The sequence below is a fragment of the Triticum aestivum genome, chromosome 7A (assembly GCF_018294505.1).
Source record: "Triticum aestivum cultivar Chinese Spring chromosome 7A, IWGSC CS RefSeq v2.1, whole genome shotgun sequence".
Taxonomy (NCBI): domain Eukaryota; kingdom Viridiplantae; phylum Streptophyta; class Magnoliopsida; order Poales; family Poaceae; genus Triticum; species Triticum aestivum.
In genome coordinates this window covers 679,613,738-679,633,239 of record NC_057812.1, presented here as the reverse complement: position 1 = coordinate 679,633,239, position 19,502 = coordinate 679,613,738, and the positions used below count along the sequence as shown (strand labels likewise).

Genomic DNA, 19,502 nt, shown 5'->3' with positions numbered 1-19,502 from the left:
AATAACAAATAAGAGGACATTCCAAAATATAAATACTGGAAAGATGACTTTTCCGTACACCATTCCATAGTTAGAAGAAAATAAAATAACCTCTTCCTTTAACCTCTTCCTATGCATGTTTTCTTTCTAGTCAGTGTCTTTCCAACTGATGTAGTTTATTCAGTAGCCATTAATTGGTACTTCTCCATTCATTTACGGATTGAAACAGAACACTTGCAAGAGGGACGGCAATTCCATATGCTCCAGCGTGTTGGGATAATCCAAACAATGCTTGAGTTAGTTTTGTGTAATCGTGATCAAGCTGGCCGGGTAATTAAGTAGGTAAGTTGAGATGTACGTGGGGTGGTCGGTTTGCAAGCCGTGTAGTATTTAGAATTAGCATGCTGCCCGTGTCCAAGTTAGGTTCCAACGTGAGTCCGGCTAGGAGCAGTTGTTTGAGTCGGTTTAGGTTAGCTAGCTAGCTCGTGAGGTCGTTTATATATACAGTTTTGCTAAAGCACATCTAGATATGACATAAGTATTGCACATCTAAGTTCTATATCACTGATTTTACATTAAGATTTGTATGGATATTTTCTTTTTTTTTTCTTTTCCTCTTCATACTTGATTCACTCACTTAGATGTGCAATAAGTAGGGCACATCTAGATGTGCTCTAGACATTCTCTTATATATATGCACATCGGTGCATCAGATTGTAACATCGTGGAGAAAATCAGAAAATCAATAAAGAGGAGAAGAACAAGGCACGACACGTGCCTTTGGCCATCAATTTTCTGTGCGCGTGTGTTCACACGCCATCAATTTTCTGTGCGCGTGTGTTCATGTGATTTGATGTGATCGATCCTGTGGGCGAATTTCCAACAATTGGTATCTAAAGCAAGGTTCGAGTGAAGCTGCGCTTGCCCCGGGGTGGCGACCCTGCTAGCGCCTCGGGGCGGGCAATAGAGTCGTTGTTGTAGCAACGGAGAGGAGCAGGCGATACAATCGCTGGTGTAGCGACAACGAGGAGCGGGTGATATAGTCGCTGGGATGCAGCGACGAGGAGGAGCAGACAATTGTCGTTCGAGCGGCGACAAGGAGGATCGGGCAGTTGTCGTTCGGCGGAGCGGCGACAAGAAGGCGGCGATGACGCTGTCGCAAGCGAGGCGACAGGGCTGTCATCGGCAAGGCGTTGGTGGTCGTTGATGGTTATGGAGGTGCCGAAGTTGCAACACCGAGAAAATCATCGAGATCATCGTTGGAGGGTGCAAGGTGGAGATGGCGAAGTTGCGAGCCATCATCAAGGTGTGCACATGAGTTTTTGTAAGGTGCGTTTAAGATCTCAGGTGTGTAAAGTCTTCTGCTGTAGTTGAGACGCGTCACTAGCGGAGGAGAATTGAAAGCGAGAGCAGATGGAAAAAGGAATGTGTGCCTTGCGTTTCTGTTCGTGATCAAGGAGTTCCGGCGAGTTCGTATACGGTGGAGATGAGTTGCACGTATATGGCGAGTTGTGTTGCCGCTGGACAGGAGGTGTTGTTTGGTAAGTTGTGTCACCAATGACAAAGAAAAAAAGATGTGGCGGGTGAATAGATGTGTGTTCCCGTGTGCAAGTAGTCGACGAGAAGATGAAGATCAACGTGAAGATGGACGCGCACCAGTTAAGTTGAGTTCCTGCATGAGGCTATGCGTTTAGTCTGCATGTAGCACGCTAAAATGTGGCAGCGTGGCTGGTAGTCCGGATAATCGTTGTTTTCAGTCTACAAGTCGGCATGAAAAAGATGGTGATCAAGTGGTGGCCATCGTTACAAGGAGAGAAGTTGCGGCCCGGTACGTCGCATCACCGGAGGCAATCAGCGGGACAAAATGAAGAGGTGATCGATCTACATGTCTCGTCGGATAAAGAGTCGGATGTTTGAATTAGGAGGTGATTGTTGGGATAATCCAAACAATGCTTGAGCTAGTTTTGTGTAATCGTGATCAAGCTGACCGGGTAATTAAGTAGGTAAGTTGAGATGTACGTGGGGTGGTCGGTTTGCAAGCCGTGTAGTATTTAGAATTAGCATGCTGCCCGTGTCCTAGTTAGGTTCCAACGTGAGTCCGGCTAGGAGCAGTTGTTTGAGTTGGTTTAGGTTAGCTAGCTAGCTCGTGAGGTCGTTTATATATATGCACATCGGTGCATCAGATTGTAACATCGTGGAGAAAATCAGAAAATCAATAAAGAGGAGAAGAACAAGGCACGACACGTGCCTTTGGCCATCAATTTTCTGTGCCCGTGTGTTCGTGTGATTTGATGTGATCCATCCTGTGGGCGAATTTCCAACACAGCGGGTGGCACTAATTATTTCCATCAAGAAGGAGAGTTGCAAATGCCGCTTTGATACAACTAATGGCTACAAGCATAGATAACTGAAATTATAAATCAGCATTGCCTTGTTACATGCTAAACAGGATACAACCTGTGATCTTGGGGAAAATGGATATGATTTTGTAGTATCATTTGCAATATCAATTTGAGACCATATGCTTTCGGTAGAAATAATTGTTATGATCAAGATATAAAGTAATAACTGGACGACTTCTTAAGTGTGAGCTAAAGCTCATTTATGATAGGACGCTACTCATTTTGAACTTTGAAGAGCAAACACTTCCCTTACCATCACAAACCTTAGAGCAAGTCGTGGATTCCCTTTGGCCAAAGACTGTAATGTAGGGAGCAATAACCTAACGTCTTGTCACCCTAGGCCAATGTTGTGAGCAATCACCTATATCCACAACCATTTATGTGATGTTTAGTTAGCCCAGCTAATTCACAGAAGATTTGGCACTGGTTTGATTTCAGTTTTAAATTTAGAACAGTGGCAAATAAATAAAAAACATAGAAGAAAAGAAAAAGAAAGAAAACCAAAAACATACCTGAAGCCAAGCCAGCCCACGGCCAGGTCTTCTTGAACATCTGCCTGTAGGCAGAGGCGTGTTGCGCGGGCTCACCCTGCTGCCACCTCCTGCTTAGCGCTGTCCCCCACGTCCTCGTCCCCATCCGCTCGTCTGGGAGATGCCCTGCACCCCCTCTCATTTTCCCGTTGCTCTGGAGCTCTCTCCCTCTCCTCTAGCGCTCGATCTCAAGCTCGCCCGAGTGCACAGCCGTAGCTGCCGTTGATCGTCCGTGTGAGCACCGCCGAAGAATTGCCGCGCCTTCGTGTCCATAAGCATCACCAGGCCTCGCAGTGTCTCTCCGCAGAAGCATTTGAGAAGAAGAGCGCCGAGATGATGCCATCGACCACAACTTCGCCCCTCTGCCCGACGATCGCCTCTGACTGATTCGGCCGCTGCAGAGCCTCCCCTAGCCCGATGGGCGCCTCTACATATTCCCAGTTAGGTCCTCTTCGATTCCAATATAGCATATGGTCAATTACGTCCTGTAGTCGCGTCGCCCGCAAGTCCGATCGCCATGGTCCCTATCACAAAATCTGAATAAAAACTGAATACACTACGATGGAGGTGCACAGGAGCACATGCGGTGGGAGGTACATGGCAAAGAGGTGGTGATTAAGAAGAAGAGGAGACTTACCATTGAGGAAGGAGTGGATGATGGAGGGCAAACGTCGGACGGAGCGCGGCCACCACGAAACAGTCTAGGAGTGGATTATGAAGGACAAGAGCTCGTCCATCCTCTGACCCGCGCGCACCAACCGCATGTTGGAATTTTGCTAGTAGGCCTTTGACCCAAAGCCTAACTAAAATTCTGAAATTCTTTTGGCCCATTTATGCACACATATGAGTGGAGTGAGTGAGGCTAAAGTTTAGTCCCACCCCGGAAGTTGAGAGAGAGTTGCACCTCTTTATAAGGTGAGCTCTTCTACCACTTGTATGAGCATGAGAAGAGGATACCTACATGCGCGCTCCTCCTCCTCGCTCGCCGCGCCGCGGGTTGCGGGATTGAGCCGAGCCAAGGACAGAGCTATGCATGTCGTCTACCCTAGCCGCCGCCGCTTCGTATAGTTTCTCACCACCGTACGCGCCGCCAAGCAAGTCTTCTCCATCCCTCCTTTCGGCGTGCACCGCGAGAAGGGACAGCAGGCCTCCGAAACCCCGCCTCTCGTGATCCTGTACGGGAGAGGGGCGATCAGGTTTTTGGGGAGCGAACTCGCGCGACTGATGGCAGCGACGACTTCGCGAACGACGACTTCTTCCCCGACCTTGGCAACCTCGTCCTCGACGACATGGGCGACAACGTCAACGCCGGCGGTGCTGCACCCGCTGCACCGTATGTGATTCTATCCTTCCTGTTCGAGATCGTGGTAGAATTCATGCTTCTAGTATGTGCCCTAGATGTGATATGTTCATCTGCTGTGCTAGTTCGCATGATTAGTTTAATCTCTGCTGCTGTGGTCATGATTTATCTTCTGTTTATTTGGATTAAATCTCGTAGTAATTTGCTCATATTTCCAACAATCCAAAAACCTGATTATAGGCAATTTACTCCGAGTGGTTTTGCTGCGCATCTGAAGCCGCCTGCCTTTAAGGGGGCGCAATATAAGAGGTGGCGCACGAGAGCAGACTACTGGTTTCAGACCATGGGCTGCTACGATGCCACCAAGGGCAAGCCTGAGGGCGATCTTAATCCAGCACAGCTGGAAGCTTTTGAGAAGATCGATACCCTCTTTAAAGGCGCTCTTCTGAGTGTTCTTGATGACTTCATTGTGGATTCGTATATGTCGTTTGACAACGGCAAGGACATGTGGGCTGCGCTCGAGGCCAAGTTTGGTGCCTCGGACGCCGCAGCGAGTTGTATGTCATGGAGCAATTCTATGACTACAAGATGACTGATGAGCGCCCTGTTGTACAGCAGGCTCATGAGATACAGTCGCTCGCAAAAGAACTTGAGTACTTCAAGTGTGTGTTGCCGGACAAATTTATTGCCGGAGGCATCATTGCCAAGCTTCCACCTTCCTGGAACAATTTTGCTACTTCCCTGAAACACAAGAGACAGGAGTTTTCCGTTGCGGATCTCATTGGTACTCTTGATGTTGAAGAGAAGGCGAGAGCAAATGACACACGTGCTCGAGTTGCTGAGGGAGGTTCTAGTGCCCACATGGTACAGAAGAAGAACTCCCAGCCCAACAAGTTCAAAAACAATAAGAAGAAAACTCAGGGCAAAGGCAAGTTTGATACAAAGAACAAGCCATCACATGCTACCAACTTCAAGAAGAATTCTCATAAGAAGGGGAAGGGACTTTGCCATGTCTGCGGTGATCCTAATCACTGGGCTCCGAAGTGTCCTAACCGCTTTGAGGAGCGCGAACATGAGAAGAGCGGCAAGTCCGCTAATGTTGTCATCGGTGATACTGATATAAAGGAATCAGGGTACAGTATTTTTCCTACCATCCTTTCAGTATTTCAATCCCCTGATTGGTTAATTGACACCGGTGCCAATGTACATGTTTGTGTTGACGCCTCCATGTTTTCTTCTTACCAGGCAACAGGGACTTCACCCGTGCTGATAAGAAACGGGTCACATGCCATCGTTCGAGGTGTTGGTATGGTCGATCTGAAGTTTACTTCGGGGAAGACTGTGTGTCTGAAGAACGTTCATCATGTGCCGTCCATTAATAAAAATCTCGTTAGCGGTTCCCGTTTATGTCGAGATGGTTTTAAGTTGGTTTTCGAATCCAATAAAGTTGTAATTTCTAAGTGTGGACAATTTGTTGGAAAAGGCTATGAGTGTGGAGGCTTGTTCCGCCTATCTTTGTCAGATATTTGCACTAAAGTTATTAATAATGTTTGCCACAATAATGAGTCTGATATTTGGCATTCACGACTCTGTCATATTAACTTTGGTTGCATGACGCGGTTAGCCAATATGAATTTAATTCCGAAAATCTCTACTGTCAAAGGCTCCAAGTACCAAGTATGTGTGCAAGCTAAGCAACCTCGCAAGTCCGATAAGACTGCAGAGGCAAGAGACTTGGCGCCACTAGAGCTTATACATTCTGATCTTTGTGAGATGAATGGCGTGTTGACAAAAGGTGGAAAGAGATACTTCATGACGTTGATTGATGACTCCACTAGATATTGTTATGTGTATCTTCTGAAATCAAAAGATGAGGCTTTGACATTCTTTAAAAACTATAAAGCTGAGGCAGAGAACCAACTTGATCGAAAAATTAAACGGCTTAGGTCCGATCATGGTGGAGAGTATTTTTCCAATGAATTTGATCTGTTTTGTGCGGAACATCGTATAATCCATGAGAGGACGCCTCCCTACTCACCCCAGTCAAATGGGGTAGCCGAAAGAAAGAACCGAACTCTAACTGGTATGGTTAACACCATGTTAGACACTTTGGGTCTATCCAAGGAATGGTGGGGGGAGGCGCTAATGACTGCGTGTCATGTCCTAAGCCGAGTTCCCACAAAGCATAAGACCATGACTCCATTTGAGGAATGGGAAAGGAAAAGGTTAAAACTCTCTTACCTACGTACTTGGGGTTGTTTGGCGAAAGTCAATATACCAATTCCCAAGAAGCGCAAGCTTGGACCAAAAACCGTGGATTGTGTTCTTCTGGGCTATGCTTTTCATAGCATTGGCTATAGATTTTTGATAATAAAATCTGAGGTATCCGACATGCATGTTGGTACGATTATGGAATCAAATGATGCAACTTTCTTTGAGGACATATTTCCTATGAATGATATGTCGAGTTCATCAAATCAGGAGATACCTACTCCATCTAGTGAGGAATTCACTGTAATTCCTGAACCCACCATTGCGATGGAACACGTTGAGAATCCTGTTGAGGGTAACAATGAAACTCTTGTGAGGAGTAAGAGACAGAGGACTGCAAAGTCTTTTGATGATGATTTCATTGTGTACCTCGTGGATGACACACCCAGGACTATTTCAGAAGTCTATGCATCTCCTGATGCTGATTACTGGAAGGAAGCTGTACGTAGCGAGATGGATTCCATCTTAGCTAACGGTACCTGGGAGATCACTGACCGTCCTTATGGATGCAAACCTGTAGGATGTAAGTGGGTGTTCAAGAAGAAGCTTAGACCTGATGGTACGATTGAAAAGTACAAGGCACGGCTTGTGGCCAAGGGTTATACCCAGAAAGAAGGTGAAGACTTCTTTGATACTTACTCACCCGTGGCTAGACTGACCACAATTCGGGTGCTACTATCACTAGCTGCCTCACATGGTCTTCTCGTTCATCAAATGGACGTTAAGACGGCTTTCTTCAATGGAGAGTTGAAGGAGGAAATTTACATGGATCAGCCAGATGGTTTTGTAGTACCTGGTCAGGAAGGAAAGGTGTGCAAGTTATTAAAGTCTTTATATGGCCTTAAACAAGCTCCTAAAGAGTGGCATGAGAAGTTCAAAAGAACATTAACTGCTGTCGGCTTTGTAGTAAACGATGGTGACAAGTGCGTGTACTATCGCTATGGTGGGGGCGAAGGAGTTATTCTTTGTCTGTATGTCGACGACATATTGATCTTTGGAACCAAACTTGATTTAATCAAGGAGGTTAAGGATTTCTTATCTCGCTGTTTTGAGATGAAGGATCTAGGAGTAGCTGATGTTATCTTAAACATCAAGCTGTTGAGAGATGAGAATGGTGGGATCACACTGCTTCAGTCTCATTATGTGGAAAAGGTCTTGAGTCGTTTTGGGTATAGCGACTGCACGCCTTCTCCAACTCCATATGATGCTAGTGTGTTGCTTCGAAAGAATCGACGGATTGCTAGAGATCAACTGAGGTATTCTCAGATTATTGGCTCGCTTATGTATTTGGCGAGTGCCACGAGGCCTAACATCTCTTTTGCTGTGAGCAAGCTGAGTCGGTTTGTGTCAAAACCGGGAGATGATCATTGGCATGCGCTTGAGAGAGTTATGCGCTATTTGAAAGGCACCGCGAGCTATGGGATTCACTACACCGGGTATCCAAGGGTACTGGAGGGTTATAGTGACTCAAACTGGATATCTGATGAGATTAAGGCCACAAGTGGTTATGTTTTTACACTTGGTGGTGGCGCTGTTTTCTGGAAGTCTTGCAAGCAGACCATCTTAACGAGGTCAACTATGGAAGCAGAACTCACAGCATTAGACACTGCCACTGTTGAAGCAGAGTGGCTTCGTGAACTCTTGATGGACTTATATATGGTTGAAAAACCAATACCCCCTATCCTGATGAACTGTGATAATCAAACTGTGATTGTCAAGATAAACAGTTCTAAGGACAATATGAAGTCCTCAAGGTATGTGAAGAGGAGACTAAAATCTGTCAGAAAATTGAGGAACTTCGGAGTTATTACGTTGGATTATATCCAAACGTCGAAAAACTTGGCAGATCCCTTCACAAAGAGTCTATCACGTAATGTGATAGATAATGCATCGATGGAGATGGGTTTGAGACCCACCGCATGAGTTGTCCATAGTGGTAACCCACTCTATGTGATCGGAGATCCCGTGAAGTGGATGTGGGAGACAAGCTGTTGGTCAGCTGGGAGGAGAGTATCCCTATATTAATTATCCCACTCCGTGAAGATGCAATACTCTCCTGATCTACATGGCAGGTTGATACTTATCTTAATGTGTTCCAAGTGGCTTATTCGAGTAAGCAGAGATGTTGTCCTGCAGAACATTTTCTGAGGAACACACCTATATGAATTTGACTGTTAACGTCGCAGTCTGTGAGAATTGGGTGTTCTCTAATAAATTCATGAAAGGCCCTGAAGTATGACGTATACGCTCCACCCGTGGGGAAGCCTTGCGGCAGCCCAATATCGGTCAAGAATTTGTGTGAAACTAGTTTCACAGAAAACTTGTAGTTCAAGGCATAGTCCACTATTCAAGTTGTGATCTAGTGTAGCATAAATTTCTAAGTGGAAGTTCAACTTCACAGTCTCCACTAAGCACCGATATATAAAACAATGTTTTGGAACTAAATGATGAGATGTGCCAATGAGACTTTGTGGGGGATTGTTGGAATTTTGCTAGTAGGCCTTTGGCCCAAAGCCCAACTAAAATTCTGAAATTCTCTTGGCCCATTCATGCACACATGTGAGTGGAGTGAGTGAGGCTAAAGTTTAGTCCCACCCCGGAAGTGGAGAGAGAGTTGCACCTCTTTATAAGGTGAGCTCTTCTACCACTTGTATGAGCATGAGAAGAGGAGACCTACATGCTCGCTCCTCCTCGCTCGCCTCGCCACGCCACGCCTCGCCACGCCGCGCCGCCGGTTGCGGGATTGAGCCGAGCCGAAGACAGAGCTATGCACGTTGTCTATATTTTTGCTGCATGGGAAAATTAATGAGTTATTAATTAATAATTAACGGACGCGTTAATTACTGAACCGTTTTTGATTCTTTTGGATCGTGACGACTCGGACGCGGGGTTTACTCCCACGACCTACCCGGCCCGCACTATATAGTCAGGCAGACGTCTACCCTAGCCGCCGCCGCTTCGTATGGTTTCTCACCACCGTTCCAGATCATTGCGCCGCCAAGCAAGTCTTCTCCATCCCTCCTTCCGGCGTGCACCGCGAGAAGGGACAGCAGGCCTCCGGAACCCCGCCTCTCGTGATCCTGTACGGGAGAGGGGCAATCATGTTTTTGGGGAGCGCACTCGCGCGACTGCTGGCAGCGACGACTTCGCGAATGACGACTTATTCCCCGACCTCGGCAACCTCGTCCTCGACGACATGGGCGACAACGTCAACGCCGGCGGTGCTGCACCCGCTGCACCGTATGTGATTCTATCCTTCCTGTTCGAGATCGTGGTAGAATTCATGCTTCTAGTATGTGCCCTAGATGTGATATGTTCATCTGCTATGCTAGTTCGCATGATTAGTTTAATCTCTACTACTGTGATCATGATTTATCTTCTGTTTATTCAGATTAAATCTCGTAGTAATTTGCTCATATTTCCAACACCGCATCTCTCGTCATTGGATCGGACTGGGAGGAGGGGTGGAGAGGGCCGGATCCAGCAGCAAGGACCGGATCGGCAGCATGGCGGCTGCATCCACCTCTCTTGAACGCCATAGAGTGAATCCCTGCCGTGGAGGCAGAGCTGTGCGGGGCTGGCAGTGAGGAGTGGCGAGGAGGAGAGAGATCAACGGATTTGAGGCAGTGTGTGACGGCGGCGACCTCGTTCCCCGGCGGCGGCGGCGACCTCGTTCCTTGGCGGTGGCGGCGGCTCCTCTCGGGGCTAGGGCGTCTTCTCTCGGCGGCGGCGGCGGCGGTGGCTCCTCTTGGGGCTGGGGCGTCTCCTCTCGGCGGCGGCGGCGGCGGCTCCTCTCGGGGCTGGAGGCTGAGATGAAATAGATCAAGATTGAGGGAGCCTCGTTGGCTGTTTGTTTTAGGTGCGGGGTGAGATACGAAAGAAAAACCAGGCGAAAAAAACCTACGAAGATTAACCTACGGAAAAAAACCCGGACGAAAATGGTGGGACGAAAATTGACCGGCGGAGACTACCAACTGCTCCATTAGAAGTAGAGATTACTAATACTGTGAAATATTGGTATATACGGAGATTTCACTATGGACTATATACAGAGCAAAATGAGAAAATCTACACTCTAAAGTATGTATATATACATCCGTATATAGTCTATAGTGAAATCTCTAAAGGTCTTATATTTAGGAACGAAGTGAGTAGCAAACATGTCCGTGCATTGCAATGAGAGAAAAAAAAACAAATGCTCCTAGCACAATAAGCACAACTCTAGACTCCTCTACAGGTCCCTCATCTGTGTTATCGCTTATCATCATTCCAAAAAACCATAATCGCAGTGTCCACCTGATCGCATTGTGTCTGAACGTGGCCAATCCGCCCGCTACAACCTACACCATACACCATCCCTCATACGCTACACTCACTTTTAAATTGTATAATTGTTTTTTCAAAATGCATCAACATCCTTTTTTTAATACACACAAACACTTTTTAAATCACATGGAGTTCTTAAAACAGAATATATATGTTTTAGATTATGAAAAAAAAGCACATGCCATTTTTTGGAATTACATGAAAAAAAATCATATAGAAAAGAGTTTTTTTTTAAAATTATATGAATATTATTTTAATACAAGAAAACTTTTATTAAAACTTCACAAAATAAATTAAATGGTGAACAATTTTTAAAAATTACCTAACATTTTTTAAAAGGAAAAAAACATTTTAAATAACAAAAAAAGAAAAATGCATGAAAAAAATCAATTGGTATTGTTGCCCTCACCAACATGACCATAAATTCTCATCGTACATGGATCCTGTGGCTTCTTTTATATTTCCTTTTCATCCTGAAGACCCAATCCTCATGAACTTGACATAGTTGTTGTTAGCTGCAAGTAAAGAGACATCTAAGTTCAATGTGATTCATCTCATCAACCAAAATGAAATAGAAACTTCCCAGAAAAAACTGCCTAGCCACTCTCTGCACATTAGTGTTTGTACTTTGTTGCTCAGTATGAGTGTTTTGCGGACTTGTGATGCTATTTAATTGCCGATGTGTAACAACAGGAACCTGGAAATCACACCTGGTGAGGTAAGCTCTGGAGAATCCTTGGCTCCAAGAGAGGCAGAGAAGCATCAGGATGGAGGTGCTGATGGTGGCAGCAAGCCAAGCAAAGTCGAGCTAACGGAAGAGCAGAAGGTGCGCACAGAGGCCTTTTTTATGCCCCCTGCTTTCAGACTTTTGAACATGGAGAAGGTTTCTGAAATTCCTGAGGATATTTTTTGATAGAGGACCTGATGCTCTCAACACAAATTTGAGTACATTTATCTGAGAATTCTGAAGCTCTGAATTTTAATGTTTGCATGCAGCTCTAGTACAGCCAAGCCATCATTTGTGCAGAACATACTCATCCAGAATTTGAACTCATCACAAGCATGTCAATAGAAGAAATTAACTAACTCGTCCACTCCACTCATGCAGATAAAAGCTAAGTTCTCTCACTCTAAGTTACTGATAAATAGATCATCTCAACTAAGGACATAGATTGAAAGGCGGGTCACAAGCAGATAAAACCCAAGCCTTCCAAGTTCCAACACAAACATCAGTACACAACATAAAAAGAAGTCTTAGGTGTCAGTGCTGGTCAAATTCAACCTGCTGACAACATATCCTGCTTACATACATACGATACTTGATACGGACATGTCATACTACATCAGCGCCATCTTGAACATCCGCCATCCTACTCCAGATGTATGGCCCAAGCAAGATCAAGCTAGCGAGCTCAGATCTGCATACATGTATTTAGTTAGTTGGAAATTTTAGGCACCCGCTGTTGATGCAATGGGAATCTTTCCTATCCCATTTTCTTAGGAAGGATGCATGTGCTAAATAGCAGAGTACAGTATAGCTTAACAACAAAGGCACACAAGCTGCCATAGTATATTACAGCCTAGAAGGAACATAGTATATTGCAGCCTAGAAGGAACATAGACAAAAACTTGGCAGACCATAACAGGCGAACCCTATCTGTTCTTGAAAACATAACAATGTAAATAAGAAGTGCTCATAAATACAAGACTCAAGGACTTCAAACATCAACCTACTGGTTATGCAACATTCTTATTTTGAACATCACTGTTGAATTGAATGAATGATGTTGTAGTAAGTGCTAAGTATGACTAATGATGCAAACGTGAAAGCCATTTTCTCTCCTCAAGATATGGAACAATAAAAATTAGCTTTCCAAACTATTGAGTAATCTTACTTTGGAATTAACATTCTCAAATCACAATCACATATAATTGTCAAACATGCATGCAGAACCAAACCATGAATTGACTACCTATCCTAGCTAGTTGGACAAGGTAGTCAAGCCCAATAGAACAATAATTAACTTTCTTTATAACCATGGGAGTAGAAATTTGAAGCAACTGCACGGTTGATGTAATGGGAATTTCCTATTTGCTAAATTGCAGAGTACAATATACCTCAAGAACAAAGGCACACAAGCTATTTGTTCGTGCTTCCCAAGAATCCCAGAGCTATCTTATTGCAGTTTGGAAGCAAGGTTAATACAAAATAGCAGACCTTAACATCTGAATTCTATGCTCTTGAAAACACACGGTAAATAAAGAATACTCAAACATCAGCTTACAAGTTCTGCAACGTTCTTGTTTTGAACATCATCATTCAGTTGGATGAGTGATGCGTAATTACTAAGTATGACTAAAGAAGTAGTATATGAAGCGGCAAGTGAGAGAGCCATTTTCTGTACTAAGATATGGAGCAATAAGAACTAGCTTTCTAAACTGGTATGTAATTTTTTTTCATTGATCTTCTCAATGTGTCTGGCTAAATAGACTACAACAACGCCCTTGAGTACTGTTGTTCTTAAAGAAAATCATCTGGCAGCAAAAGAAACAACCGAAACGACATGAACTAAAATGATCATTACAGAAATCAAGGATTATGACAGACATTTCACCAAGCAATCATTGAACATATGAAAAACTAGTATCTTGTCATGCTGGAAGGTGATTGAACGTATGAAAAACTAGTACCTTGTCATGTGTATTACCTGCATCATAGAAACTTGAGAATGCATTGTAGATATGGATATCCCTGGCGCTGCCACTGTTGCAGAGTCTCTTAAACGTCATTGACTGGAGATGGACCAGGAAGATGCCACAAGATGTCCTTACAAGGGTCACATTGTTTTCCTCGTCGAATCCCACTAAGGCTAGAGGCTTCCTCTTGCCTGCTGCTCCTAGAGGAAGAAGCTTGTCTAGTTCAACAGTCCTTCCGAGAACCCATGTCGCATCATCATGACGAACACCAGCTTTCCACTTCCATAGTTGGGCGCCGAAGCCCAACACAACGATTAAGCCAAGGCCACCATCTTCAGCTGGCATAACCGCGAAAACGGTATCGTCGTGGGCATATGCATTTGGCGTCGGCTCTATCAGTGCCAGCCTCTGCGTGTCCAAATCAAACTCAATTATGCAAGCTCCGCCAAGAACATACGACCAATAGAGTGAATTCCCAATCAAGATAGTGGGAGTGAGGACAGGTTGAAAATATTTCATAGCTGTAGATGCCTTGATCCTGGAATGTAGAGTCAATTGCAAGAAACCACCACATTTGTGGCTAGGTTTGCAGAAAACCACCAACTCGTTAATCCGTTGCAGAAAACACCGGAAAATTTGTTAAGTCATTGCAAAAAGCACTGGTCGGGTGATTTAGCCCGTTTCATCACTTTCTGACAAGTGGGGCCGGGTTGTAATGTGGTGGAACGTTGCAGAAAACCCCTCACCAACATGATCATAAATTCTGATCGTACATGGATCGTGTGGCTTCTTTTATAATTCCTTTTCATCCTAAAGACCCAATCCTGATGAACTTGACACAGTTGTTGTTAGCTGTAAGTAAAGAGACATCTAAGTTCAACGTGATTCATCTCATCAACAAAAATGAAATAGAAACTTCCCAAAAAATAACACGAAAGCCGTGCCTAGCCACTCTGCACATTAGTGTTTGGACTTTGTTGTTCAGTATGAATGTTTTGCGGACTTGTGATGCTATTTTATTGCTGATGATACAATAGGAGCCTGGAAATCACACCTGGTGAGGTAAGCTCTGGAGAACCCTTGGCTCCAAGAGAGGCAGAGAAGCATCAGGATGGAGGTATTGATTGTGGCAGCAAGCCGAGCAAAGTCAAGCTGACGGAAGAGCAGAAGGTGCGCACAGAGGCCTTTTTTATGCCCCCTGCTTTCAGCCTTTTGAACATGGAGAAGGTTTCTTAAATTCCTGAGAATATTGATTGATAGAGGACCTGATGCTCTCAACTAAGGACATATATTGAAAGGCAGGACCCAAGCAGATAAAACCGAAGCTTCCAGGTTCCAACACAAAAATCAGTACGCAACATAAACCAAAGTCTTAGACATCAGTGCTGGTCAAATTCAACTTGCTGACAACATATCCTGCTTACATACTACTTGATACGGACATGTCATACTACATCATCGCCACCTTGAACATCCGCCATCCTACTCCAGATGTATGGCCCAAGCAAGATCAAGCTAGCGAGCTCTGATCTGCATACATGTATTTAGTTAGTTAGAAATTTTAGGCAGCTGCTGTTGATGCAATGGGAATCTTTCCTGTCCCATTTTCTTAGGAAGGAGGCATGTGCTAAACAAAGGCGCACAAGTTGCCATAGTATATTGCAGCCTGGAAGGAACATACACAAAAACTTGGCAGACCATAACAGGGGAACCCTATCTGTTCTCGAAAACATAACAACGTAATAAGAAGTGCTTATGAATACAAGACTCAAGGCCTTCAAACATCAACCTACTGGTTATGCAACATTCTTATTTTGAGCATAGCTCCTGAATTGAATGAATGATGCTGTAGTAAGTGCTAAGTATGACTAACAATGCAAACGTGAAAGCCAATTTCTCTCCTCAAGATATGCAGCAATAAAAATTAGTTTTCCAAACTAGTGTGTAATCTTTCTTTCGAATTAACATTCTCAAACCTCAATCACATATAATTGTCAAACATGCATGCAGAACCAAACCACGAATTGACTACCTGTCCCAGCTAGTTGGACAAGGTAGTCAAGCACAATAGAACAATAATTAACTTTCTTTATAACCATGGGATTAGAAATTTGAAGCAACTGCACAGTTGATGCAACGGGAATTTCCTATTTGCTAAATTGCAGAGTACAATATAGCTTGAGAACAAAGGCACACAAGCTATTTATTCGTGCTTCCCAAGAATCTCAGAGTCATCTTATTGCAGTTTGGAAGCAAGGTTAATACAAAATAGCAGACCTTAACATGTGAACTCTATGCTCTTTAAAACACATGGTAAATAAAGAGTACTCGAACATCAGCTTACAAGTTGTGCAACGTTCTTGTTTTGAACATCATCATTCAGTTGGATGAGTGACGTGTAATTACTAAGTATGACTAAAGAAGTAGTATATGAAGCGGCAAACGAGAGAGCCATTTTCTCTAGCTTTCCAAACTGGTATGTATTTTTTTCATTGATCTTCTCAATCGCAAACAATTGTTAAACATGCGCGCAGAATCAAACCATCAATTAGCTACATCTTCTAGCTAGTTTGACAAGGTAGCCAAGCCCAATAGAACAATAATTAACTTTCTACATAACCATGTGAACAGAACAAGCAAAGCATGCACCCAATGGCAACATAAAATAAAATAATTAGGCTTACCAGTTGATCAGATAGTTGGTTCCAATAACAGCGGCGGGAAGCTAAAGCAGGGGAGAGCACGTTTGCGATTGAGGAACTGCTCCATCCTTGTACAGACTTTGGTAATTTCATAAGTCTTGACCTCCATTGAGTAACAATCCACATTCTCAATACGAATACCTTTTGGAGCGCCTTGGAAGAACAAGAATCCCTCAGCTGCACCCACTGTGGAAATGGAATAGTCATGATACTGCCCTGGCAGGCTTATGACCTTCTCGAGCTTCCATTCTTGGGAATTATTCTGTAGAGAGGTATGGTAGAGAGCAAAGTAGCCATTCTCACGGACAAGAGAAAACATCTCAAGGGTTCCTTCCCTACCCGTAACAACTGAATTCGGACGTCCACGATAAGAGTTCTGGTGGTGCAGATCTCTGAGCTCCTGATGGTAACCGGTGAGAAGATCGACAGTGGAAAACCTCATGGTGCACGTGTCCAGCACCATCAAATGGTCGCTCCAAGTATAAGGTTCTGTCCAGTAGAAGCGACCGCGCACACAGTCAAAACAGGACATCTGATCCAAAGAAGGGAGGACAGGAGACTCCACCATACACCATTGCATAGTTGTGGACGGGAAGACAAAGAGGACGAGCTTGGTCTGGTATTTTGCTATGCATATCACCTTGAAGGGTTCCTCCTCCCCATTCTCGCTGGTGTTTGAAGCAAGTACAGGCTCGAACTCCCAAAGAGAATCTTGCGGCTGGGCGGCGAGGTCTTCAGGTATGGTTGGAAGCAGCACGTATCTGCTGGACAGGGGGTCGCAGACGGCGAGGTGGAAGTCGGCGGCGTTGCACCGCTCCCGTTCGGTCCACGTGGGGCGGTCACGCGGGGTGAGCTCATTAACGTCCATGAGGATGCTTACTTCGGCGTCGTCTTCGTGGTAGCAACAAATGCGCACGGTGCGGGGGTGGAGGGAGATCCAATCGAGGAGGACGCGGCCGCCGCGGACGTCGCGGGGGCGCCAGCGGGGGCCTTCCCCGTCGTCTTGGACGCCCGGCGGGACGTAGTAGGAGCAAGAAGAAACGACGGCCGGGACGAAGGAGAAATCGGCGGCGCGGGGGGCGAGGGCGCCGGCGAGCGGGGCGGAGGGGTGCGGCGCCTGGGCGTGGTGGAATCCGGCCGCGTCCATGAAGCCGAGGAGCGGAGGCCGGTGCAGCCCGCGGAAGCGGCGGCGGAAGGCGCGGCCTTTGATGACGCGACGGAAGGAGGTGCAGGCGGCGGAGGCGCGGGCGAGCGCGTCCGGGGTGGGCAGGCGGAGGAAGATCTCCTCCAGGAGGTCGTCGGGGATGGGGATGGAGGCCAGCGGCGGCTGCGGCGGCGCCATGGCGGCCGTGGTGGAGAAAGGGGATCGAGGGTTTGGGCTTGGGATGCTGGAAGCGACGAGTGAGTGAGTGGGCTGTGGATTGTACGAAGCCATTTAGCGAACACCTGGCACGGCTCCATAAAGCTTGGAAAATTGTACTAGTCTTCAAAACATTTTAAATGAAAATTGTACTCCCTCCGTAAAGAATTATAAAAGCTTTTAGATCATTAAAGTGTGTCAAAAACATCTTATATTATGAGACGGAGGGAGTAATTATCTAAACGCTTTTATATTTTTTTACAGAAAGGGAGTAGTTTAAAGCGTCATTTCTTGTCTCATTTCATCTATATATACACACTAAAATCTCCAGCTACATTAATATCTCAATTAAACTATATTTTCACATTTGAAATGTAAATTGCTGTTTGAAGCCACATAATTCTTGGCTCCATATAGGTTGGAAAATTTAAATTTTACGTAAAACATCTCGACATGGGCGGAACCCTATATTGTGATGTCGCCTCCACTACTCACCCCCATCACCCCCTTGGTCATCGGCTCGTCGCCGAATGACGCCGTCGGGCCAAGAATGTGTAGTCGACAGTGCGGCGGGGCCTTTTCCTTTCCCATAAGCAGGAGCATATGTGGGGGAGGCTCGGCCCCCTTCGCGGGCATCCTCTTGTGGCTTGCTATCACCCCCTTGGTCACGGTTTCCCTGGCAACGCTTCTGGTGGGAGATTGATTTAACATCCGCCCGGTCATAGCGACGTCAACGGAGTACAAGAACTTCACTCCGATGTCCTCTGATTCGACGTTTAGGGGTAGGCTTGCTATCACCTCCGCTCAGATAGTGCTTACCATCGCGCATCGACGTTGTGTCGGCCTTTAGTGGTTTATGGGATAGTGTAGCGACGATGGGATGCTAGATATGGCTGAGTTCCAACCGGATCTGGCTCGTTGGCGTGCCTCCATCAACTACCTGATGATGGGTGCACTACTGGAAAAAGGCTTATAGGTGGGCTCAAATTATTGCCGGGCGATGCATGGCACCCGCCACAACTATTATAGAAAAGTTACAGTGTCAGGTGGAAAAAAGCGTCGGCCACTACTAATGTCTTAGCGTGGCAGACAAAATTCCTCACCCACCACTGTTAGAAATATGCCCGAGAGGCAATAATAATTATGTTATTTATTTTCAAGTTTATGATCAATATTTATATTCTATGCTATAGCTGCTATGATTGCCGCATATGCGACTTGAAGAAAAACTCATGAGAATGTGTAGAGTTATAAATGGTAAAACAAGATTCATAGTCTTGCCTCTAGGACTAGCTCAAAGTGTTGATTGATGATTCTATTTTCCTGATCATGGGCATGACCAAAATGCCGGCAACATTTGAGATCACGATGTTGGAAGAACACTCGAGTTGAATTGACCCAAGTTGTTTATTATACTTAGAGATTATATCGTCTGAAGTCTGTAGTCCATAACATATGAGTTAACATATGTATGATTACTTAAACTATGAGAGTATCGAGTCACTCAATATCGGACGGTGCACTTTGCGGTTGTTCCAATGTCATCTGTAATAGGGTGATCATAACGGTAACTTACGGGTTCATTGGAAACGTATAACGAGGAACTAGATAGCTCGAGACTGGGATTTGCTCCTCAGACGATGGAGAGATATTCTTAGGGCCCTACTGGTGTGACGACATTCATCATCGTCTAGACAGACACATGTCACCGGGATGCTGATACGTCCATTTTGCATCATGCTTTTATATCGATATTTATTGCATTATGGGCTGTTATTACACATTATGTCACAATATTTATGCATTTTCTCTATTATTTTACAAGGTTTACATGAAGAGGGAGAATGCTGGCAGCTGGAATTCTGGGCTGGAAAAGAAGCAAATATTAGAGACATATTCTGCACAACTCCAAAAGTCTTGAAACTCCACGAAAGT

At 45.1% G+C, this 19,502-nt stretch overlaps 1 protein-coding gene across 7 annotated transcripts; it reads right to left on the bottom strand.

The window, feature by feature from the left end:
• Positions 1–11,917: 11,917 nt before the first annotated feature.
• LOC123149245 (uncharacterized) lies at positions 11,918–17,621 on the bottom strand. 7 transcript variants are annotated; one of them, XM_044568860.1, is made up of 4 exons: positions 16,190–17,621; positions 14,560–15,035; positions 13,517–14,357; positions 11,918–12,226 (listed from the first exon to the last, which is right to left on the bottom strand). In XM_044568860.1, the coding sequence occupies exon 1, from the start codon at positions 17,547–17,549 to the stop codon at positions 16,197–16,199; it is 1,353 nt and encodes a 450-aa protein (XP_044424795.1). In that variant the 5' UTR covers positions 17,550–17,621; the 3' UTR covers positions 11,918–12,226; positions 13,517–14,357; positions 14,560–15,035; positions 16,190–16,196. The 7 variants fall into 7 exon arrangements, with proteins under 7 accessions (XP_044424795.1, XP_044424797.1, XP_044424796.1 ...); XM_044568862.1 differs by having other exon boundaries at positions 13,517–14,329; XM_044568861.1 differs by having other exon boundaries at positions 13,500–15,035.
• Positions 17,622–19,502: the final 1,881 nt, after the last annotated feature.

Excerpts from the sequence above, each read along its gene's own strand:
- LOC123149245 (XM_044568861.1), bottom strand. The coding sequence starts at position 17,549 with ATGGCGCCGCCGCAGCCGCCGCTGGCCTCCATCCCCATCCCCGACGAC.